The sequence below is a fragment of the Arvicola amphibius genome, chromosome 17 (genome assembly GCF_903992535.2).
Source record: "Arvicola amphibius chromosome 17, mArvAmp1.2, whole genome shotgun sequence".
Classification (NCBI taxonomy): Eukaryota; Metazoa; Chordata; class Mammalia; order Rodentia; family Cricetidae; genus Arvicola; species Arvicola amphibius.
The window spans coordinates 19,530,180-19,556,034 of record NC_052063.2 but is presented as its reverse complement, the minus strand read 5'-3'; the positions used below and the strand labels follow the sequence as shown (position 1 = coordinate 19,556,034).

Sequence of the window (25,855 nt, the reverse complement as noted above, 5' to 3'; positions counted from 1 at the left end):
TGTATTTTTCTGACTTGTTGAAAATGTTTAATAATTCTTCACCTTTATATACCCAAACAAAAAGTATTCTTTGTCACCTTCAAGGCCACTTTTAATCTGTTACAATTATTCTTTCCACTAAGATCATTCTTGCTCATGCTCCCTGGCTGCACTAGATTATTGCATTCCCACGTAACTATTTTTGTGCCTCCTATGCTTTTTGGAACTCTTTTCTCTACCTGGTATATTCTCTTACCCATTACTGCACCACTTCCCGTAGAGCATGTAGTAGGTGAAATCCTTAGTGTCCTTTAAACTCCTCACCTCTTCGTTCCTTCCGTAGTACCTAAACTGTGGTCAGTAGTAGCTTTTAATGGTATTCATAGTAAAATGATGTTTCCTTCTACTCAACCACTTCATGAATTCCTTAATGGCCACACCCTGTTAAATGAAAAGTCCTCTCTGGACCACATTTTTCCTTTGTTGAATATCTCCCAGCTTGATTGTGGTCTTATCTGTTCCACTTCCTTTAAAATAGTAATAATAATAATAATAATAATAATAATAATAATAATAATAATAATAATAATAAAACATACTGCTATCACTTTTCTATTTCCCTTGACTGCTCTCTTTGTTCTGCTCTCTTTGGCTTACCCCACTTGAACAGACCATCCTTTTCAGAAGCAAGAGTGTCCCCGTGTTGCTAAATACCAGTCATTCAAGCCGTGTTTTTCTTCGCCTGTCATCTGTGTTGCCCGTGCTTTATTGTTGTGTGTTGACGCATACTTATGCCCTATTCTAGTGAAACACTGATTCCCTTAGTGTTCCTTGAAAATGCCAGGTACATGTAGGGCTTTGTGTTTGCTATTCCAGGTACATGTAGGGCTTTGTGTTTGCTATTCCTTGGCTCGAATTCTCTCCATGAACACTTTCCTAGCTCTCAGCCCTTCCTTCAGTTCTTCACTTGGGGTCATCATTTGCAGAATGTCTTCCAGTCACCCTCATTTGTTTCTCACTACCTCTCAGTTCTGCATCCTCTCCCCAGTTTCTCCTTGGTATTTCCTGTTACATTAATGCTGTTGATCATCTCCTAATTCCTATGATGCTTTTTCTTGGTTTTCTTCTGTACAAGTGATGAAACTGATAACCCTCCCCAACAGTATTTTTTTTAACTTTGTATTTGTTCCTCATGTCTTTCACATCATGCATCTCAATCCCGTTCATTTCCCCATCTTTCATATCCACTCTCTCTCTGCCCTGGCAACCTCCCTCCAAAAATAAAATTTAAAAGGAAAAAGAAAAAGGAAAAAATCTTACCTTGGAAGCTGTAGTGTGACACAGTGAGTCACAGTAAACCCTTTTATCAATATATCTTTACCTGTAAATGTTCATTTTAAAGAGTCATTGTTCTGGTTCGAGGCCTTTGGTTTCTGCTATACTTTCGGTACTGAGCCTTCACTGGGACTCTTAGGTATCCTATTGTTGCTCTGTGCCATGGAGATCCTGCAACTTTAGGTCTGCAGGACCAACCCCTTCACATGCCCCAGGAGGTCATGGATGGGGTGGATGTTGGTGTAAGCCAACTTATAACCCTGGTTCTTGCAGCCCCAGGTTGTTGCAGGGTTGGTCAGCCCATCAGCTCGTCCTCATCCTCACCAACGTGGTGAACTCTTAAGCACTGCCCAGCTAGCTCAGTCTTTGTAGTGATGACCAACAGGTGGGGCCAGTTCTCCTGCTTTCATGCCCACAGGGTCGGTACTTCCATATAGGTGGGCCATCAGGGCTACCTCTGTTGTGTTGCCAGGCCTGCAGGACCCACTTCCCTAAGTGTGGCAGCTGCTAAAGGAGGGTCAGCTTCCTCACCGTCACGACCACACGGCATATGAGAATGGTGTCACCTCCTCTCCCATGATCATGCCCTCAGGACTGGCTCACCCATGCCCCAACGCACAGGGTCAGCTCTGATTTGCTTCCCAGGTGAGGTGTGGCACCATCTCTCATGCCTGCGTGCTTCCACGGGTGAGGAGCAGGACCAGTTCTCCCTAGTGTTACAGCCAGTGAGGGGCAGGGCCAATTCTTTATAGCCTATTCTCTCTGCCTTTGGTGCCAGCAGGAGCCATAGACATCAGTAGAAACCATGGCTGCATCAGGGCCATGAACCCAGAAATGGGCCCCAACAGGAACCCAGGCCAAGACATCATGACCCGGTGGCTATTAAGCCACCCACCTCATCCTGTTCCTCATATCTCTTGCCTCTTCAGATATGCCTCTGTTCACAGGACATGCACAATTCTCTCTCTTCCATAGCGCACCATACATTTGCTCACCCTGGTAATGTCCATCTGCCTGGTGCTGCAAGGTGCCAGGTGGCCAGTGATTTCTCCTCGGAGCCCGGGCCCGTATGGGTCTCCTTGCTCCGCTTAGATTATCATGGCTCTGGGAAGGACCATGCTTCCTCATCACAAAGAGATCAAATAGAGCCCAACCGCTGCGCCGGATGCCAGGCGGGCTCCTGGTTGGTGCGGAGATGTTCATGGAGACCTTTCGAGGTCATGGGCTAAAAAAGTTTTGGCTGCAATCAGTTGAGTTCCACCTGCCCCAGCCGTGTGGCTCGGGGCATCGCTGGCCTGGGCTAGAAACCCATGAGTGTTTTTAAAAGCTTTTGGAAAAAGACAAATGAGACTTTGATCAATGCGTATTGATGTTCTCCAGATAGTTGTTCCAAAGTGGTGCTGTAAAAGCACTTTGATAAAGAAGGCTTCCCTGGATAAGTGAGTGCTACTTCTGCTGTTGCCCTGCCCCGATTCCCACTGCACACTCATATTTCAAAGACTGGGTAAATTGGCTGAGAGACAGCAGAGTCACCATTACAAGTAAAAGCATTGTAAGGTGACGGATGCAAGACGATTGCCGTTTCTTAACTAGTTTGGGCAACTCTGTGGGACCCTGTCTCAAAAATATGATGATGAAGAAAAACGTTCATAAGCCCTTGAGCCGTCTGCCTCAGGCCCCACCCCTGTTCTCAGTGTTGACGGTAAGGGCTCGAGTGCTTCTGAGCCGCTCCCCGCCAACTCCATTCTACTGTTTGTAAATTGAGATGGATGATAATTACCTTAAATGGATACTTTGAAAGGTTCAGTCACTGCTTAAAACAATGAGTGAAGCAGAGTGTTTATTAGTTTTCTAATACGTTCCTTGATTGAAACCATGTCTCAAAATATATACACCCTCATATTCTTTTGGTGTTTTATGAAACAAACTCTGAAAAACACATACAAAAACATTCAAGAAAGGAATTATTCTGACCCTCTGAGAGCATTCATTGGTTTTTAAGTCAGTATTTGCCTATCAAAAATCCAAAGGAATTAACAACAGAAATATAAAGTTCTTATAATTTTTTAATGTTATATACACTTGTGAGCAACTGTAAGGTACTAAAATTCTTATTAAATGGAACTGTTCACATTAATACTTTCTGTTAGCTATAGTAAATACAGGCATGTTTTCGATCTTGGAAGTTTTGTTCAGCACCTTTTCATTGGTTTGACTGGTTCTTGCTGTCCTTTATAGTTTTACCATATTTCTAGAAGCCTGTATTTTTGACAGCTTCTTTTGGATATTATTTGCATGTATATTACATAATACTTGTGTAAAATATTTTGTATTACTTTAAATGCTATACCCCGGTATAAGTGATATACCATACAAGTATTACTTTGATTCATATAATTTAAACACACATTAGAAACCAACTCTTCTCTATTTTTATGTTCTTGTGCCATATACCATATTGAAAGTAATTTTGGAATTGTGGGTCAGAGGAGAGGGTTGCATTTTTGTTATTGCTGTTTGCTTGCTTGTGTTTTTCTTTCTCAGCGGTAAAAATTGAATGTGGCTGTGTGTGTTTGACGTATATGCCTGCCTTGTGAGCACAAGTGCACACAGGTGCACACAAAGGCCAGGGGTTAATAGCTGATCTTCCCTTGATCACTTTTGAGACAGGTTCTTTCACTTAACCTGAAGTTCATGATTTGTCTAGGCTGGTTGGCCGAGCTCCAGAGATCTGCCTGTCTCCACCTCTCCAGAGTTGGGGGGAGGCAGAGGCAGACGGATCTCTGTGAGTTAGAGGCCAGCCTGGTCTACAAGAGCTAGTTCCAGGACAGGCTCCAAAGCCACAGAGAAACCCTGTCTCGAAAAACCAAAAAAAAAAAAAAAAAAAAAAAAAAAAAGGTAAAATAGGTACCAGCTGCTATGCCTAGGTAGTTACCTCAGGTCTAGGGATCCGAAAGCAGGTCCTCTTCCTTGAACACCAGGCACTTTACCAACTGAGGTATCGACACAGCCCCTTGAACATTTTGGGTTTTACAGCATGAATTTTAAAAAGGGAAACGGTTACATTTATGGTTTTACTTATTTGACTCAAAGTTTGAAGGACTCCATGTGGGTGCCGTGGCACCTGTGTGGGAGTCAGAGGAAACCGTGTCTGAGGTAGGATCTGAAAGGGGTTTGGGCTTCCAAGGACAAGGCTTGAAATGGAATAAATGTTCCAAGACTAGTGTTTATAGTTAAAAGAAAGTGTGCTCAAAAAGGTCCCGATGAGGAGCAGAAGGAGCGAGAACATGAGGGAGAAAGTCAGGAACGAGAGGGGTGCGTTCACTCATGGAGACGGTGGGACAGAACTAATGGGAGATCACCAACTCCAGTTGGAATGGGACTGATGGATCATGCGACCAAACCCGTCTCTCTGAGTGTGGCCAACAGCGGGGGCTGACTGAGAAGCAAAGGACAATGGCTCTGGGCTCTGATTGTTCTTCATGGACGGGCTCTGTGGGAGCCTTCTCAGCTTGGTCGATCACCTTCCTGGACCTGGGGGGAGTTGGGAGGACCTTGGTCTTAGCATAGAGTGGGGAACCCTGATGGCTCCTTGGCCTTGAGAGGGAGGGAGGGGAGGTATGGGTGGAGGGGAGGGGAGGGAAGGGGGAGAAGGAGGGGAGAGAAAGGGGAGAAGGAGGGGAGGGAGGGGGGAGGAGGAGGGAAGGAGATGGAAATTTTTAAATATAAAAAAAAATAAACCATGAGAAAAAAAAAAAGTAAAAAAAAAAAATAAATAAAAAAAAAAAAAGCTGTTAAAGTGTAACAGTTTTCAGTGTTTTGATCTTAGCCATTCTGACAGGTGTAAGAGGATATCTCAGAGTTGTTTTGATTTGCATTTCCCTGATGCCTAAGAGCTAACTCGAGGCAGAGAAGTGGGGAAGGAGGGATGGAGACTTGAGGTAGCAAGCAGAGGAAGCCAAAGGTGGGTTGGGGGCTGACCATGGAGGGGAGAGTAATAAAAGAGATAGATGTCTTGATGGGAGGGAGGCATTTCAGAGTTAGGGAGAAGCCTGGCTCCATGGACACCTCCAGGAATCCACAAGGATAAGCTCAGCTAAGACTCCCCTAATTGTCATCAGAGGTTCTCTATCCAGTAACTGATGAAAACAGAGGCAGAGATCCACAGACATGCACTGTGCTGAGTGTCTTACTGAATATAGGGAGGAGCGATTCTAAGAGCCAGGGAGTTCATGATGGGGAAACTCACACAGACATCTGACGTGAGCTCATGGGAGCTCATGGACTCTGGACCAACAGTTAGGGAGCCTTCATGGAACCGACTTAGGCCCTCTGCGTTTGATAGTCGTATAGCTTGGTCTCTTTGTAAGGCTCCTAGCAGTGAGATCAGGACCTATAACTGACTTTGGGGAACCTGTTCCACATGCTGGGTTACCTTGCCCAGCCTTGCGGCAAGAAGAGGAGTTAGGTTCTGTCTCAACTTGATGCACCATGCTTTGTTCAAGCCCAAGGAGGGAGGCCTGCCTCTTCTGAATGGAGACAGAGGAGGAATGGAAGGGGATTAGGAATGGAGAAAGGGGGCCTGGGAGGAGAGGAGGGAGGGAGAGGAGACTGTGGTCAGTATGTAAAATAAATGAAAAAAATGTTATTTAAATAATTTTTAAAAACCAATGCCACAAGGTAGAATACATTGCTTAGTATTGTTAGCTGAGCAAACATTCCATAACTGGCTAGGTCATGGCCCTAGGGTATGACCTAATACTATTATTCTGCTAACTGGACATAGCAATACACTGCGTCCTATGTTCTTATCTTTATACCCATAGATTAGAACATCCCTCAAGCCTTATCAGAGAAGCCACTTTTTGCAGTAGATGTTGAGAATAAGAGACTGTGGGGTGGTTAGCTCTAAATGAGACTTCTGTATCATTCCTCCTCACCCTAAGGCTCAGAAATCATTTCAGAAGAGAGGGTGAAAAAATTGTAAAAGCCAGGGGTAGTAGACTTCTGTAGTAAAGTCATATTTGCCAGACATTAGAGGATCATTGGACACATAAGGCTGTGACTGTATGCATAATACATTAAGGTAGCCAAATTATTAGTATGAATGAGGTGAGGGGGAACGTCATGGAATCTCACTCCTGCCTGGCTCAAGAATTATTATCAATGGATGGAGACTGGGGAGGAGAGCCAGTTTTTATAAGACCCCTGAGAGGCTAACTCATGATCCAATAGATGCTGCTATACCGACACACATGCACACAGCACCAAGTGAACTTTACAGGTTTACTAAGAACAGCACATGGAATAGGGAGAGAAAGGTGATGAGGGTGGTTAGAGGGAGTAAGGTGAGGAATTAGGAAGAAATAGGGGTGGATTTAGCCAAAGCATCATATGCATGGATACATCTATAAAATTCTCAAACAGTAATAAAAAAGACTTCAGAAAATATTTGGGATTACAGTAATATGACATGGTAAATAGAATTGAAGTTGCTGTCTTAAAGTGTAACTGAAGGATCCTTGCACAGGTAGAAGGGTAGAGTATAGTGTCTAATCATAGGCGTGATGTTCTTGGACAGCCACTTTGAAAATCGGTATAGTAGTTTCTGAGAAAATTGGGAATCAACCTACTCAATTTTCTGAAGACCTAGCTATACCAATCGTGGGCCTAATTTATCACTTTTGATAACATGTAGGTACTGATTTTCTTATGCCTCTGATTTTTACATTATGCTTAAGTTGTGGCCCAAATCAAGAGATGTGATAATCTAGCATAGTATTATCTAAATTGAAAACTATTTCATGATACTTTGTTTAAGTTATAGTGAAAATCTGCAAGGCATAAATGATTGTCAGACTCCAGGTGGCTGTTAGTGCTTGGTAGTTCTCTTTGGATGGCCGCTGAAATATTGCCCCTGTTAGAACATGTTGCAATAAACTCTGCAATATAATATATCGGCAATAAAAGGAATATGTGTTTTGAGCACAGTGGAAACTTTTGAGGACCTATTCCTTGTTAAACTTGAGATTTTTAATAGTATAAATTGAAATGTCTCTTCCATGGTATTGTGTTCAGAATATTATCTTCTACTCCTGTGTATTCCAAGAATTCTCAGGAGCAGATCCTAAATATAATGTCACTTACAAACATCACGAAAGTATTACTTCAATTTTATCACATCTGGATTTTGTGCCATATTTATAAAAGATATTTTAAAATACCGCATGTTGAAATTTAAAACCATCTACTTTAAATTGGAAAAACTCAAAAGAGATTCGCTTTTGTTTTGCAGTGATCGGCACGTTGGCAAGATTTATTCCAAATGCTCTTCCTTTCTGGATTATGTCAGAATGTCTCTAAAGAAGCTTGGGTTGGACGAATCCAAGGTCAGTATGTGATTACCTTTCAGTCTCACAGAACACAAGAATTCCGGGTAGGGTAGTGAATTGAAGCCATACAAAATCATTTGCTTTCTACTATTCTCTCTCCTATAAAAAATCTAAAGTATATTGAAATTATGCCTCTGTTTCCTTTATTTGCAATTCACCTTTCCTGTCAAATGTATAGAAAGTTTATTATTGTGTATTACCAAAGCAACTCCTTTTTAAGGATTTTTTTAGTTAAAAGAATGTTTAATTTCACTAAATAGAATAGGGTTAAAATCAGAACATTGTAAATGGAAATCAGAATTAAACAAAGAAGAAATGATTAATTTTAAAATATTGATTTGCAATTTTATGGCTACTTATAACTTAGAATATTAGATTTAGAAAGACTAAGTGTAAGCATTCTGCTGTGCTGGAGCATCACAGTAGCTGTAAGCTAACACTGTTGATAACATTATTGAAAGTAAATAGTAAGCTAATTGACTCAGGAAAAATTCAATATACATTAACTAAAATATTAAAAAGAACTACTGTTACTCTGTCAAATTATAAATTGGAAAATAATAATATATCTCTTAGTCTCTTTTCTGGTTGTTGTGGTAAAATGCCCTCACAAAAGTTTTACGAAAAAAAGGTTTTATTTTAGCTCACAACACCAGGTTACATCCTTCCATAATAGTGAAATCATAATGGTAGGAGCTTGAGGAAGTTGGTCACTACCATATCTATAATCAAGGACAGGAGGCAGCAAATACATGAGCTCACTTTCTCTACTGTTACATAGATCAGCATCCCCTACCTAGGGAAGGGTGCTACCTGCAGTAAATGCATCTTTCCACCTCAGCTTTTTAAAATAATCATGATAATCCCCATAGACATGCCCACGGACCATTGTGATGTAGATAGTCCTATACCAAGATTCTTCCCACATGATTCTGGATTATGCTCATTGATAATTAATAACTAACCATCACAGTATGACATTATTCTTTTTAAAAGAGAATACATACACAGACATAATTATATTGCAACTAAGTTAAAGTGTATGGTTGTCTACTGTTACCATTTTGGTATTGTTTATTATTTATTTCTTAGAGAAACTAGGCTAGTAGTTTTGTTGCTGTATCCCCTATAAAATGGTTATGAAAGTTGTATGATTTAGGAATAAATAAATGAGAAGATACATGTAAAATTCACTCACTATTTATATGAATTGCTGACTGCATTACACTACTTACTGCTTATCTCTATTGGTGTATTATTAGTAATGTCATATTTGATAGAATGCTCATAAGTGTTTTTACTTAATAAAATGAAAGTACTTTTGCATAAATGGTTGAACATGTTCACTATGGCTTACTTAAACTGAAAACATACTATTGTTTTCCAAAAATGAAACAGAAAAACATCCAGAAAAATTAATATTTATCCTTCTTTCTGACTTTGTTTTTTCAAGTTTATTATTATTAATATTAGCCACAGTAAAAGTTCTTTTATGCATATGTTAATATTTAGTTATTAGAATATTAATCATGGTTAACATTTACTAAACATTTCCTGTGTGATAGATGCTATGCTAAGGATATCACATTGCCTTATTTACTCTTCACAGAACAGTTACAGCAGACAGCTGAAATAATAATGGCAAACCACTGATTCCCTCAATCTGGAGGGGAACAGGAGACTACATATAGGAGCATACACCAAAGTCTAAGTTTGGTAGGGACCAAGAACCACAGTAAGAAAGCCTGGCAACTTATATCAGAGGCTTGTAGGCGGAGGCTGCTCATTTGTTCCTGGCCATCCAGACCTGAAATAGTTACACAGAAACTATATTAATTACAACACTGTTTGGCCTATTAGCTTGGGCTTCTTTATTAAGTAACTCGTAAATCTTAAGTTAACCCACTTCTATTATTTTGTATTTTACCATGAGATTCACGGTTTGTTACCACTTGCTTTTTGAGCAGCTTGATGTCATCTGTCTCCTTTGGCAGCTACATGGCATCTCCTTGACTCTGCCTACTCTCTCTCTATATCTCTTTTAGCCTGGGTATATTCTGCCCTGGCATAGGCTGAAGCATCTTTTTTTATTAACCAATGGTAATAAAACTTATTCATAGCATTCAGAAGGGAATCCCACATCAGAGACTCAGTGTGGGCAGTTGTGAGAATGAAAACTAGGGGATTTAGACGATCTTAACGGGTTGGCACACCTTTGTGAGATTTACCTCTGAATTTAACCTAGTTCCTGTGAACAATGGAGAAAAATCCCTTTGTTCTTGTGGCAAAGGAAGTGAAAGAATAACCATTTTTTAAGTAAGTCACTAATTCTATTCATACCAAAACTTACTTCTAATGAGGCCATATTTAATCAGAACCTGGCTGCTAGAGTTTTATCCACATCTAACTGAAGAGAGGAAGGCAGTACCCAACATTAGTCAATTCTATAAATCCTGTCTCACCCAAGAGGGCATGAAAATACTAAGAAGGACTGGAGAAGTTCATAGTCAAGAGACAGGTTCAGTGACAGACAGAGATCCAAGCACTAGAATACAAAATACTTCTTACCATGACACTGCTGATAACATATTCATAAGAGTACTTTTAATACAGTATATCACTTTTGAATACCAAAACTTTATGAGGCATACTAAAGACAATAAACACAGCTTGAAGAGATGGAACTCATCACAACTACATGGAGATATGACAAGGACATTGGAAATGTTAATCTGCAATTGTAAATAGAATAATATGCCAAAAGTTTGAATTAATAAACTGGACAGCAGACACAGATGGGTAGTGTAAGCAGAGAGATTATGGACAATATAAGACAAAGTTTTAAAAAGATTTTAGAAGTAGTTCAAAATATTGTATCCAGTTAGGAAGATGATAAGAGCCAGGGGTGGTGGATAACTCCAAGGAAGCAGTGTTTTGCAGACACAGTAGGACTGATACACATATGAACTCACGCGGACTGTCACAGCACCTACAAGACCTGCACAGGTTCAATCTAGAAAAAGCCCAGCACTGAGAAGACGTGGGCACAAAGTCCTACCTCTGACCAAGAAGCTATTTGTAGTAAGTGATACCTGTTGGGAAAGGGAAAATCTTCTCTATAGTGGGGTGTCAGCCACCCTCCTCAGCAGGCGGCATGCTTAGGAGTAATTGGCCAACACCAAACAGACTCCATGTTGTATGTGTGCCTGTGTGTGGTCATGGGGTTGGTGGATATTTTGTTTCATTTTGGTATTTTTTGTCTTACTAGTTTTATATTTGTTTTGATTTTCATTTTTTGTTTTGTTTCTATATCTGGAGGGGAGAGAGAGAGAACACAAAGTGTTTAGTGGTAGCAAAGTGAGGAAGATCTAGAAGGAGTTGAAGGGAGAAAAAACACAATCAAAATGGACAGAGAGAAGTATTTCTCAGTAAATGAGTGAATGAATAAAATATATTTTAATGAAAACGAGTAAATTTTTGTTTTACTTGCTTTATACTTGCTAGTATACTGAACACAGCAGAGGAAAGAACCTCTGAGGCTGAGGATCTGTGAGAAGCAAACTCATAAAACTGCAAACAAAAAAAAAAAAAACAGAAAACAAAGGCCAAAGAAAAAAGGAATCCAAGTGTAACATCCGATTCTGTGTTACCCCCTCGCGCGCCACTGTACCTTACGCGAGTCGGACAAGGGCCTGGAGATTGAAAGAACACACAAAGAGACCTGGGTCATTCGAAAGGAGATCAGCCGAATGCCGTTTATTTAGCCTTGGGGAAAATCTTAAATACCCCACTCCTGCCCAAGGACTCCCACCTAGGCAGGTGGGAAATTACCATACCAACAATAGAGTCAACAATGCCCTACAACAAATCACCAGGCGGGGCAGAGGGAGCACAGGAACAAACAGGATGCTTAGTCATCTGACCAGAAACTGTCCTCAAGGTGAGCCCCAGGAACAAGGGCAGACCCGGGCCCTACATCCAAGGACTTGAAAAGCTAGGTGAAATATAAATATATATTGTAGCTTTATCAGAATGAAGACAATAAAGGAATGGGGAAAAACTGAACTGCTAATGATGAAAATGTCGCCTGTTGGCTAGTTACCAAACCACAGATCCAGAAAACAGAGGCCCCCAGGCATGGCAAGTAACAAAACCTGCATTAAGACAGATCAACAGAAAAGTCACAGCTAAAGAAAAAGAAATGGAAAGAAGATAAAGCTGTTCTTATATTTTACCTGTGGATAAACACAGGTGATATTACATCTAAATTCGTCTCAGAAACCACACAAACCATAAAAGAGTAAATGAAATATTTTACCTGTTGAGAGAAGGGCAGATTGACATATTTTAGGCTTGTGAAATTAGTATTCAAAAAATAAAATTTTTTCAAAATTACAGACTCCGAGTGGACTCTACTGAAGGACATGAGCTGAGTTCAGCCTTCAAATGCCATTTAATGTGGCTCAGAATAGTAACAGTATAAAAGTACAATCACATGATCATATGTGTAGATTTTCTTTTAATAGTTCCAAAAAGCAATCTACAACACTGCATTTAATGTGAGAAACACGAAGTTTTCTCAGTAAGATGAGACACAAGGCGAGATTTTTTTCTTTCCTCTGTGCTTTTTATCATCATTCCATAATACTGACTAGTGCATTAAGAGAAGTGAATGGTGTCCTGCCTGGGAAGAAAGAAAACCATCCTTGCTCAAGATGCCATGACCATCTTCATTAAAAAAAAAATCCAAAGAAATAATGAGCAATTAAAATAATAAAGTTAAGTAAGGTAGGATATAAAAACAATGCACAGAAAATCACTTTTCTCAATACCAACAACGGACAAGTTGAACTTGAAATTAAGATACATCAGCATTTACATGAGCACCCTCCCTCAAAGTGAAATATATAGATTTTCTAATAGAGTACCAACAAAATGTCTTTAAGATAAGGAACGAAACTGAGAAATGAGTAACTGGAGAGATAGTCTATGTTCACTGATAGGAAGAGTCACTATTCTCAAGTCACTACTTCCCACCTTGGATCTGTGTTTCAGTACAATCTGAGTCAACATTTCAGGAAGTTATTTTGTGGATGTTGGCAAACTGTTCTTAAGTCTTATATAGAAAAACAAAAGAAGCCGGGTGGTGGTGGTGGTGGCGCAGGCCTTTAATCCCAGCACTTGGCAGAGGCAGGTGGGTCTCTGTGAGTTCAAAGTCAACTTGGTATACAAGAGCTGGTTCCAGGACAAGCTCCAAAGCTACAGAGAAACCCTGTCTTGAAACCCCGCCCCAGAAAAATAAGTGCAAAAGAACCAAGGGAACTAACAATATTAAATGAAATCAAAGCTTAAGGATTGTTACTAGATAATTTTAAGAGTTACTATAAAGACAAGTTAATATTTGCAGACTCATAGACAAATTGTTAAAAGAGCAGAATTGAGAGCCCAGAAATAGACCCACACACATGCAACCAGGTAGTCCTTGGCAAACTGACAGAAGCGGTACAGTAGAGCAAAGAGCCTCTTCACCATGAGGTGTTCAAACAATAGGACAGACACAAACAGAAAAATGAATCTAGAAACAAACTTTATATCTTTCCCAAACTCAAAGTGAGTCACATATGTTAAAGTAAAATAAAGGTCTATGATAGTTGTAGAAGATAGTGGGGAAGAATCTGTATTTTGATTGATGATGATTTTTTGCTTATAGCAGCAAAACGCAAAATTCATAAAAGTTGCCCCATAAAAAGTGTACTAATTAGAATGGATCCTAAGGTAAAGTGCAGCCCCAGACAACAATGCTATAAACGTAGGTTCATCACTTAAGGCAAGTACATTATCCTTGTGGTGTCACTGCTAGTGAGGGAGTCTGCTTATGTGCAGCCTTGGTACAGTACAGGTGTCTCAACTTTCCTGTAAGAAACAGAAAAAATATGCATGTTAGATGGTTCCCTTATTCACAACTAATGTAGAAAGAGTCTCAGGAAAAGACAAGTATCTCTAAATAAAAACTATCCTAAATGATTTCTTGCTTTATTAGCTAATAAGGATGCTAAAAATGGCGCATTGATTTTCTGTTACAGTCACTTGATCCATTTTGTTTTGTTTTTTAACTGTAAAGTGATTTGAGAGAAAGCAAAACTATAAGCTAGACTACATTGGGGGAAAAGAGGACCAACAAACATCTTAGGATATAAAATAATGGTGTGTTAAAATAAAGAAGCAAATTGACAAGAACGGTTTGGGGGTGGGGTGTTGTCGTGATTTTAAGTAAGAAATTTAAAATAGTGTCTTTTAGGCCAAAATATTTGGAAGCAGGGAAAGTGATAAAACCAGTTATATTTCTGATATTATACAAATGTCTTATTTTACCTACACACCATGAAATAGGAATATTAAAATTAAAGTTTTCACCACAACACAATAGATATTTGTGTATAATTATTTCAAAAAGAAATGCTCACATGAAGTTCTAGATGCTATGTAAAATTTTGATTTTTAAGTATATGCCAAAAGACTTAAAAGAGGTTTGGTTAAATTCTCAATTGCTTATTAAGATATTTCTGTGGAATTGAATGGGTGGCAAATTGTATTGATGTGCACTTCAGAGTTTAGGCACGTGAACTACAGAAAATCTAAACTCTGCTTAAGTTCTAGTCACAGGAAATTACAGTAAACATGAAAGAAGACCAAAAATCTCCAGACACCTCCTTCAGAAGAAACCAAGGCCGCAGATGCCTGATTCACAGTGGGCTCACACAACGTGAAGGTTTCTCCATAAGCCTGTGGTCAGTTGTGAAAATCAGCGTGGACTTTGCTTAGTGAGCCGTTTTCAAACTCAGCATCATTGCCATTCCTACCATAATTTGTAGTTGTCTATGCATTTTCAGCAGCATTGCTGGACTCTGTCCACTAGATGTCAGCAGCAGCACAATGATTAAAACTGGCAATTGCCAAAATTGACCCCTATTAAGAACCACTGATTTTGAGCGTCTTTTTTCCTTTATGTTTTCATCAGTGGTCACCTAACAGTCCCATTATGTATCTATGTTTTAAGCTGCCATTTCTATCAATGAATATGGGAAAGGAAAGGACACTATGCAATGGTTGTTTTTATGTTTGAAGACTTTCTTGTTCACAGTGATCCATCCCTTCTTTGATCTTTCATTTTAATTAGTAGTTATTACCTTGAAGTAATGTTCATTGGCCCCATTCATAGAGTATAGATTATTTTAAAAACATATTTACCTCTCTCCAGGAGAGTTAAGCCTGCATATGTACCTCTGAAAACAATGAATTGTGGTGCACAGTCAAGTACCTTGTGGCAAATAACAGGATTTTCTTCTTTTTGGAGGCTGAATAGTATCCCCCCTCTTTTTGTGTGTGTGTGTATACATATATATTCATACATATACATATATATTTATATACTTGTCACACATCCACAGACACCACGGGTTTTTTAACCATTCGTCTGTCAGTGGAACAATAGGTGGTTAACTTATCTTGACTCTTCAGTATATAATACTGCAGTGAACATGGAAGTGTAGTGATTTCATTTTATTTGGTTATTTGCCCAGACGGAATGTGGAATCTCAAATATTAATAATTTAATTCCAAATGGGGATAGGGAGGATGAACAGCCACTCATAATTTACCTTTTTTTTTCTCCAGTTTTTTACAGACAGGGTTTCCTGTAGTTTTGGATCCTATCCTGGAACTAGCTCTTGTAGACCAGGCTGGCCTCAAACTCACAGAGATCCACCTACCTCACCTCCTGAGGGCTGGGATTAAAGGCGTGCACCATCACCACCCAGCTAATATACCTTATTTTTTAAAAAAAAATCAAAATATCTATTTTACTTCCTTTAAAATTCAAGTTCCCAAAGATTAGTTGATTACATAACTTCATGATTTCTAAAAGTAATATGTATCTAAGTTCCATTCTCTCTGTTTCTTCATGGAAGCATAGTGCTAATAATCTTTTGAGGAATACTGTGGTGAGTTTCTCAATCACCTGAAGAATACTATGGCCATTGAGCCTCTTTGCCAGTACTTTATCTCACCATGGTTGGTTGGCAGGATTTTAGAAATCAGCCTTAACCTCCAGAACGACCTTGTTTAATGCTTTTAGATTTTTTCTTTCTTCTGATAATTTATACAAAGAATGCTTTTTAAAATATTATTAGAATATATTTGTTGAACAAGCTGGTTTTACTAACAGCATTTTTTATTCATTATGGTTTTCACTCCTTGTCACTACCTTCTCTGTATGTCCTACTGTTTAGACTCCTTTCTCTTCTCAGATAGCTCCCGTTAATTTTCATGTCTCATCTGTGTTGTGTGTGTACATGTGTGGTACCCGTTCTTCTGTGTCTATATGTATGTCTCTTAACTAAGTTTAGCATCTGAGAAAATTATGTGCTATTTGTCTTTATGAATAGTCTGTCTTATTTCATTTATGGTGACCAGTTCTGTTCATTTTCCCAAGAATGGCATAATTCATTCTACTTTATATCTGAATAAAACTCCATTGTATATGTATGCTGCATTTTTTATGTATTTATGTATTGATGAACACTTAAGTTTGTTCTATAACTTGGTTATTGTGAATTGTGCTCCAGTCGTCCCAGTAGAACATGTTTCTCTTTAGTATAATTGCTTCCCAGGGGTGGTATAGCTGGATCATATGGTAGTTCTGTTTTTAGTTTCTGACACTGTTTTTAGAACTGTACCATTTTCAGACACTGTTTGCCATCTATACCCTTTATTACTTGAAGTATATTCCTCCTGCTGCTAACTTCTTTAGTCTGTGTGATATGTTACACCTATTGATTGGTATATGTTGAATCATGCTTGCTTCCTGCAAATGAGACAAACTTGATTATAGTCTATAAGTTTTATAATGTATTGTTGAATTAAGTTTACAAGTATTTTATTAAGAGTTTTTATGTCTATGTGGGTTTTTTCATTTTCATTAAATTCTAAGATTTCAATTTCCTCCCTGATTTCTTCAGTGAACCCCACCCTTGTCATTTAGGAGTATATTGTATTTCCATGTGTTTGTAAAATTTCTAGAGTTTGTCTTATTATGTACTTCCATTTTTTACTCAATATTATCTGATAACATATGCAAATTAATTTGATTCTTTTGTATTTTCCTGACTTGACATAAGGCCATGATTGTAGTTTGTTTTAGAGAAAGTTCCATGGACTTCTAAGTGGATGGTATATTCTGTAGTTCTTGGTAACAAGATCTCTTAGATGCCTGCAGTGTTCATTTGATCTATGACATTTTAAGTCTGAATTTTCTCTGTTGAACTCCCATGTAAATGATTTTCTGTTGCTGAGACTGAGGTATTGAGGCCACCTATTAATGTTGTATATAAGCCTTGCTGTTGTTTATGCCCCATAATTGTTTTCATCAAAGTAAGTTCTCCAACAACTGGTAAACATGTATTTAATTTTTATTTCTTGATGAACTGCACTCTTTAGAAAAATTTAGTGACCTTCTTATTGTCTTTAGACTGTGTTTGGCTTTTGTTTTCTTTGTGAGATATCATACCTCTTTCCTACTATCTTTCTCTAGGTACACACTACTGTATCTTTTGGTTTCCTGTGTGAATTGTGAATGTGTCTTTACCATAAGTTGTGTCATTTAAAACAAATAACTGGATCTTCTGGTTTGATCCAGTCAGCTAGTCTACATTCTTTAATTGGAGTATTGAGACCATTAACATCTATCAACGTTAATATTAAGATATTTGCTGACTCCTGTTATTACATTTCTAGTTGGTTCTGATACTGCTTTGGTGTTTTCTTTTGCTTTCTTTCTCCCTTCTTTATCTTAGAGGTGTATTGATTACTAAATTGGAAATGTTTAATTCTATTCTAGCTCTCATTAAATAAAATGATTTGTGTTTGTGTGTGTGCGTGTGTGCGTGCGTGTGTGTGTGTGTGTGTGTGTGTGTGTGTGTGTGTGTGTGTGTGTGTGCATTTGCACACAGTTGCCTATGGAAACCAGAAAAAAATGTTGACTGCCCTGGATCTAAGTTACAGTCAGTTGAGATGCCCAGCATAGGTGCTGGGAGCTGAAATCCAGTTCTTTGCAAAAACAGAAAGTGTTCTTAACCACTGAGCCATCTCCAGCCCCATAATTCTCATTTCTTAATATGTTCCTCATGAGATGTATTCTTCCATGTGTTCTTGTGTTGTGACTTTCTTCCTCCTGTGTGTGTAGAATTTATTTAAGTATCTTCTGTAATGCTTGTTTAGTGCTGGTGGATTGCTTTCATTTGTGCTTATCTTGGAAAATATTTTCCATCAATTTTAAGCAATATTTGTTAGATAAAATATAATCTATTTTGACAGTTATTTGCTTTCATGACCTGAAATAAATCATTGCATGTGTTTCTGCTTGTTAAGCTTGTTTAAGTTTTATTTATTATTATTGTGTGTGTGTACATAGGGGGAGGGTGCATTTCTTGGTGTACATGTGGAGATCAGAGACTGCTCTGTAGAGTTGGGTCTTTCCTTTCACATTTATGTGAGTTCCAGGGATTAAACTCAGGTCACCCGCCAGGACCTTTACCCACTGAGTTGCTTCACTTAGTTTTTAATCTTTCCGTTAAGAGGAATAATGTTCTTCTGATGTGTTTAGCGTAGTAAGTAATGAGATTTTCTCTGGCTGCTTGTTTCCTTTTTTCTAGCTCCAAATGGTATGTCTCAGACAGGTTCTTTTCTGGCCATATCTATTAGGGGTTCTAAATTGCTGTTGTAGTTATTCACCCTATCTTTCCCTACGTTTGGAAATTCCCCTGTTATAATTGCATTAACTGAGTAGTTTTCCTATTACCTTAGTTCTTCTGTGTTGTCCAGTAGTATCTCAGCAGCTTTTAGTCTCACTATCTAGTGATGAGAAAAGTCAGTTCTCAAGTCATCTGATCAGGTGTGAAGTAGAAAGAACCTGTAACCAAACTGCATTATGGCCTACTTATGGTACTCTGTAGGGTTTTTTTTATAGATCTTAATTTTTAAAAAAGTGAATAGATTAATAGAGATGTAAATCTCCCTTGAAAACTAATTTATGTAGATTTTTGTATTAGTTACTTTGCTACTACTGTGATAAAACGCCATGGCAAAGTATAAAAGGAAATTTTCATTTGGCTTGTGATTCCAGATTCTTAATGGCAGGAAACTGTGGTTGCAGCAGTCATGGTGACAGAAACAGTTGAGAGCTCATTTCTTGAACCTCAGGCAGGAAATACAGAGAGCAAACAGAGAGTAGTGTGAGACTTTGAAATCTCAAAGCCTGCCCCAATGATATAGTTCCTCCAGAAAGACTGCATCTACTAAACCTTCCAAATAGTTCCATCGATTAAGTACCAAGTAGTCAAACATCGGAGTCTATGGGGGGGAGGCATTCTCACTAAAGCCACCACAATATTCTATACTCAATGACTGGCAATGTAACTGTCAACTAATTCAGTGTGGACAGTACATGGATTTAGAAACAAAACAGGACAAAAGAAGAACTCTCCAGTGAGGAAACCTGGTAGACGCTGTCTCCCCCAGACAGTCAAGATCAACATCAACAAGGACGAGGGACGTGAGCACTGCAGACCCTGAGGTGGGAGCACGTAAGCAGTGCTGTGCTCCTGTATTCCTCCTCTCACAAGCCATAACCCTTTGTTTGTTTTTGAGAAAAAAATCTAAAACATACTATAAAAGAACATTCTGAAAAATAGATGATCACTATTTCTCAAAACTGTTAAGGTCATCAAAAACAAGTCTGAGAAAGTGTCAAAACTAATACAGCCAAATGTTATGTGACATCCCGTGTTTGCTTCTGAAACTGAAAGAGCACATTATGTAAAAGTGAAGGAAATCTGAGTGTAGTGTGGCCTTTAATTAATAATGGCTCAAACTTAGTTCATTAACTAAAACAATATATCATTGTGTTAGATGGAGGGAATGGGCAGAACCTGGGAGAAGTTGAGGAGAAGGGAAAAGCATGATCAGAGTAAATTGTCTGATTCTTTTTCCAAAGAGAAAATGCTCTGTAGAAATTATCTGTACTGTTATCAAAACCCTATGGAAACATAATTATTTTAAAATTCAAAATAAGGACTGGAGAGGTGACTCAGTGCTTAGGAGCACTTGCTGATCTGTAGAGGGCCAGCATTTGTTTCTCACTATGTACATGGGGGTGGGGGGCTTGAGTTCCATGGGATCTGTCACCCACTTGTGGCCTCCGAACATCTGCACACACACAGTGTACATACATATTCTCAGGCCAACACGCATGTATATAGAATGAAAATCAATCAAAAATACTTTAAAAAATAGCACAAGAAAGCATTCGTGAACTTCTGCTTGTGCAAATATTGAAGTATTTTATCATGTCAAATATTGATGATTATAAAATAATTGATCTGGTTTTCATTGTATAGGTGAAGGTTGAGATGTAAGTGAGGTAAACTTTATTTTGTAAGCTTTGATCTATTTTATTTTAAATACCTAATAAAGGCAGTGAAGGTCTGGGCACATGAGTTATATTGTTCTAGATTCAGGAACAAGTGGCTAGAATAACCCAAAACTTTCAAGGCCACAGACTTGGTCACCAATTTCTATGCAAGACTCTTAAAGCCCTTCTAAATTTACTTTTCCTAAATTCTCACTCAGCTACCTCTCTTCGGTCTTCATTTTTTCACTTTCATTTGATACGTTTCTAAATTTGTAGGTCCCTTTCTCATACAATATATCCTGGTTATAGTTTCTCCTCCCTCTACTCCTTCCAGTTCCTTCCCACCTTGACTCTCCTCCAGATCCACTCCCTTTTTGTCTTTCATTGAAGAACAGACTTCTAAAAGATAACAACCAAAGATGACAAAATAAAATAAAAGATGAAACAGAAACAATTGTATCTAAGTTGGAGTTAAGTTGATTTCTAAATCAAAACCGAGGTCATTGGGGAAGAAGTATTCTAATTTAAAACAGCTAACTCCATAGCCCATATTTTTCATACTTATAAAGCATATTAACAGGTTTTGTTCACATGAAGAATGTTTGGTGGGCATGTTTCCAAAGCTGGCAGCTAGTGAGCAAACAGGCTGCAAAGGAATAAAGAGGAAATTCATGCTTGCCAACAGATAAATATATTTCTAAAGCAGACTAAATATTAAGGTTTGAAATAAAGGCTGAAGAAATTCAACAAGTTATGTTAGTGAACCATTAACAGATGCTACTCTCCCAATCTTTACTCTTGAAATTCTTCCAGACAAGGTGAATATGGTCAGCTGCTCAAAATCCACTGGGCAGTAACACATATGCTATTTAATATAGAAACCCTGTTAAGAGGCAGAATAATTCAGTAAATTACAAGGAGGATAGGAGATTGAACAAAGTGCCTGAGATGATCATTTTGTTCCACTCTACTCTCTCTTTTGCATTGACCATTTCTTTGACCAAAACCTGTAATTCTCACAGGCATCACAACTCATAGTAGGGGACTGTTCCTAGAATGTGGGGATTGGGAACCAGGAAACAATAGAATTATTTTCAGTGCTTCAATCTGCCATTCAGTGTACATTCAATGTTCCATGGCCACGAGGACAAGAACACCACAGTTTACTTTAAAATAATTTTCTAATACAATAGCCATTGGTTCCCTTTTTTTCTCCTCTAAATAATGTCCTCATACTGTGTTTAGTTCTCATACTTAGGAGTCACTTTTTAGGCCATGTACAAGTCTGTATTCAGCATTTGAGTAGTGTGCCAGTGTTTGTATTTTTCAGCTTTTTAATGTCAGTTATATTATCAGAATAACAATATAAATCATACATATGATGAAATAATCATAATCAAGAAATGAATGCAAAGAAAATTGTTTCTTATAAGGTGGATAACTTTGTGAAGGCCTATTTAAAGCAGAGTCACCAGATGAAACTACTGTCAAAATACATGTTAGAACCAGGCAAGACAGTGTACCCTGGTCCTCCTTTAAGGGCCTCCTGAGTGCTAGGATTCTAGGAGGTGTGACCCTGTTGGAGGAGGTGTGTCATGGGGTGTGGGTTTTGACATTTCAAAAACCCATGCCATTCCCAGTTAGCTCTCTGGCTCTTCCATGTTTTCATGGACGCTCTTCCATGTTGCACAATGTGAGTCTCAGCTACCACTCCAGAGCATGTCTGCATGCCTGCCTGCCTGTTGCCATGTTCCCACTGGGCTCAACCATTGAAACTGTAAGCCTCCAATAAACCCATTCTTCTGTGAGTTGCCTTGGTTCTGGTATCTCCTGATAGCGGTGGAAAAATAACTAAGACATGTCAAAGCAACTGAAAGGGAATAAAGAGTTAGCAGTATGAAAAAAAATTTCTCATGTCTAAATGTATTTTTTTCAAATTCTTCTATTGCATCAAACTTCTAAATTTGAAAATATGGAAGGGCATAATGGCAGTCAGAGGCAACAGAGGGCCTTGTCTCACAAACGTGTGTCAGGATCAGGGCCGTAGCCTGTTTCAGCAGTTGAAGGACATTGTGAGTTCATGATCTCTACCATGTTGCTTTTGACAAGTATGGGTTTTCTGTGTGACTCTGTATTTATTCTCCATGTTGCTTTCTCTTTTTGCCAATGAGAACTAGTGGTGTGGGGTTGATGTTCTTGTTCTTGTTGTTGATATTGCTTCTCAGCAGACAAAATGTTGGACACCTCTGTTCTGCTACTTGGTTGGGGACCTGTGACCCGGGGCATGTCTTTGGCCCCTTTCTATGGCACTCCTCACAGTTACTGTGCTTTACGATACACCTAATTTAAGATTGAAAATGCCACTTAACATTGGCCAAAGAAGTATGTGGTTTTTGTTTCTTTCTATATTTGCTTACTTGAAATGTTCTGGAGAGAAGAGGTGAGAAAACCATGTTTATTCTCTTATTTAAAAAATAAAATTATTGTTTTATCTCAACCAAGGCTAGTCACTTAATATTATGCATTACAAGTATGTTTGCTATAGAAAGACAATATAAAAAAGACAAGTTACGCCCTCGGATGGTGAAATTGTTTTGGCAACATAGCAATAAGTGAAATATTTTACCACTATAGTTTGAATTTGGAAAACTCAAGACAGTGTTATTTATGAAATGGTGAGTAGCATCCACTCAGTAGCTTTGAATGCCAGATTTTGTTATAGTCACTTGCTTAAAGACAGTTCTTCAGACGTTGGATATACCATAAATCGATAGAGTACTTGTTTTACTTTAGGTTATGTTATAGGAACTTGTTACATCATTTAACTGTAACCATTGGTAAATCTGTTGTTACTGTTTTTATTCAAAGATCTCAGAAGAAATTATAATGAACTACTATGAGAAATATAGGCCTAGAATGAATGAGCTAGAGGCATTTAATATGGTAAGTCATGTACAAATATACAGTAGTATCTTATTAATGAATATTATGGGCCAATCAATCTGTTATTGTTGCTCTTGTGTGTATAAGAAAGAAAGAGAGTATGTATATGCGTGTGTGTGTGCGTGCGTGTTTGTAGGAAAACTATTTGGGATGATTTCCTATTTCTGAACTATATTAGGTGCTAGTAATGTCATAAAAAGAGCACATGGTAGATTTCCCTTAAAGTGCATCATAAATGCGCAGAGCAGGACTTCAGAGCCTTTGAACACATGTTGATCTCCAGAGCGCTTATTTCATAAGCTTTCCGTGTAATGAATTGCATTCTTAGAACTCTTTTAAAAGCTTTCCATCACATGATTGCTTCCTGGATTCCACCTCGTGTCTCTTAGAGGGCTTTCTTTCCCTGTTACTAGTAAAGAAAAGCTTTTGATCTGTAGTATTCATTTTCTGAAGATGTACTGTAGGTATTGGGTATCTGACATGTGAAGTTTTGTAGATACCGTTTCTCAAACATAAACGTTAAAGCAAATAAACTATTAAATTGGCACTGTCTCTTGTTTTCTTACAGTTGAAAGTTGTTCTGGCTCCTTGCATAGAAACACTGATTCTTCTTGATCGACTTTGTTACCTGAAGGAACAGGTATTATGTTATTTGTCAGTGCATAACAAATATCTTTATTAGGTGAAATAAAATAAAGAAAATCATATAGCTGGGATAAAGTTATTTCACACAAATTAGTAAGATAATGTCTCTCATACTCCATTACTTTTAACATCCATTCTATTTCCTGATTAATATTTAAACATATATACAGCAGATATCTTCAAAAAGTTTCTGTAATAAGTGTGATATTTTTTAATTGTGTGATAGTATTTATAGACCATGAATAAGGGTAATCATACATGATTTTTAGAGCCAAAATTAATTATGGCATAAAAGAAACTCAGTACACATTTCACTTTGTAAGACCTTATCTTTTAATGTGCTTTCAATATGCATATTCTATAATATAGAAATGTCTTTCTACTCAGTGAAGAGTATTTCATCTCTCCCACAACCTTAATCATTTTGTCTGTATTACATGGTCTGCTGAGCTGTGGTCAATAAATTGTTTTGAACTGTTTAATTCCCTTCATAGAATCAACTCTTCGTCCACTATAGATCCCTTATTGTAACAAATTTATTTAGTCATCTAGTGCTTTTTCTTTTCAGAAGACTTATTTAAACAAATGAGTTTTAATAAATGTCTTTATTTTAATGATTTTACAGATTAAGGCAATTTTTAAGTATTTAAATAATATACTTTCTTTAGCCACCATTTAATTCCAAATCTCTACAAAGCCTTGATCCTCAAATTGGGCGGTGATACACTACCTATTTGAATAGGTACTCACTCATTTCCCCTCCCACAAAAAAAAAATTTCATTGGCCTAAACAGTTCATAAAATAGCATGCAGCAAAATGAATAGATCCAAAAGAAATGATCTAAGCATGTAATTATTCATTTTAAGTATTGGAATGTCTTAGGAAAGTAGTCATATTTGTTAAAAATACAAGACATATACCAGGTGGTGATGGCGTGCACATTTAATCCCAGCACTCAGGATGTGAGTTCAAGGCTAGTCGGGACTACAGAGCAAGTTCTAGGACTGTTACACAAAGAAAGCCTCTCTCAAGAAAAACAAACAAACAAACAAACAAAAGATATATAATATAAAAGAGACAATTAAAAGAAGTAATAACCCCACCTTTCAGACTGGGTACATCTCATACTAATGTCACACATGATTATAGATTGTGCATGTGTGTGCATATTATTTTTACTTTAAAAGTATAATAAAATTTACAGTGTAATTTTATTTATATATCATTTTCGCCCTCTTTGTACAAAGTGAATAATGTTTTGTCATAAAATTGTTTGTTTAAAATACAATATTTGTCATTGGCCTTGTCCAGCTTTTCTATATTGGAACCAGGACTCCTTTGGCAGTCAGTCACTAAAGGTGTATATTTTTTCAACATAGCTTCTTGAAAATAAAATTGTAAATGTTAATTTTCATTCAATAAAAAATGATAGCCTTTGGTTTCTACTAATATTTTCTACTGCAATTTGTGGTCCAATTCATCTATGTAGTCAGACTCATCTTTCTTTTATTTGCTAAAAAAATGATTGTATATGTAAATTGTTTATCAATTTTTAGGAAGATGTAGCGTGGTCTGCTCTTGTGAAGTTGTTCGACCCTGTGCAGTCCCCCAGATGCTACGCTGTCATTGCTCTGAAGAAGCAGCGGTAATTGTAGCTGAAGCAGGTTGCTAGTCAGCTCTTTGGGGACTTACCTTGAAGACTGCTTTTGTAAACATTTATAGCTCATTATATAAACATTTTTAAATAATTGCTATATTTTAAGTAATAAAATAATGACTAAAAACATAAGATCATAGTCAGTTTTTCCATTCTCAAAGCATACGTTAATAAAATAAGAACTTATGAAAATACTCTGATCAACATTCCCAGGTGTGTCAATAGCAGATGGTAATCTGACTTTAATTCCCATGCAGTATTTGGGACCCTTGGCATTTACCACACCTCACATTTTGACCTTTCTTTGCTTAAGAGGAAATGATAAGTCCACATGCAGGTGTTGTCAAATGCTGAGTGTTATATGTATTTTTCAGAGCATTTTGGGATAGTTTCCACTTTGCCATAATGGGGAGATGTACATTTAAAAAGACTCACAA

General features: G+C 37.8%; 1 protein-coding gene across 8 annotated transcripts in view; it reads left to right on the top strand.

Moving 5' to 3' along the window:
- Positions 1–25,550, top strand: part of Mettl25 (methyltransferase like 25) — a 72,268-nt gene extending 46,718 nt beyond the window's left edge. For 4 of the 8 annotated variants that reach the window (XM_038314470.2, XM_038314476.1, XM_038314475.1 and 1 more), the window contains 4 exons: positions 7,610–7,703; positions 23,041–23,115; positions 23,684–23,755; positions 25,318–25,550. In XM_038314470.2, coding sequence (XP_038170398.1) covers positions 7,610–7,703; positions 23,041–23,115; positions 23,684–23,755; positions 25,318–25,410 — 334 coding nt within the window. In that variant the 3' untranslated portion in view covers positions 25,411–25,550. Of the gene's footprint in view, positions 1–7,609; positions 7,704–10,636; positions 11,293–14,357; positions 17,673–23,040; positions 23,116–23,683; positions 23,756–25,317 lie in introns of those variants that run through there. The other 4 variants (XR_005283620.1, XM_038314471.1, XM_038314473.1 and 1 more) reach the window with 4 other exon arrangements.
- The last annotated feature ends 305 nt before the right edge of the window (positions 25,551–25,855 follow it).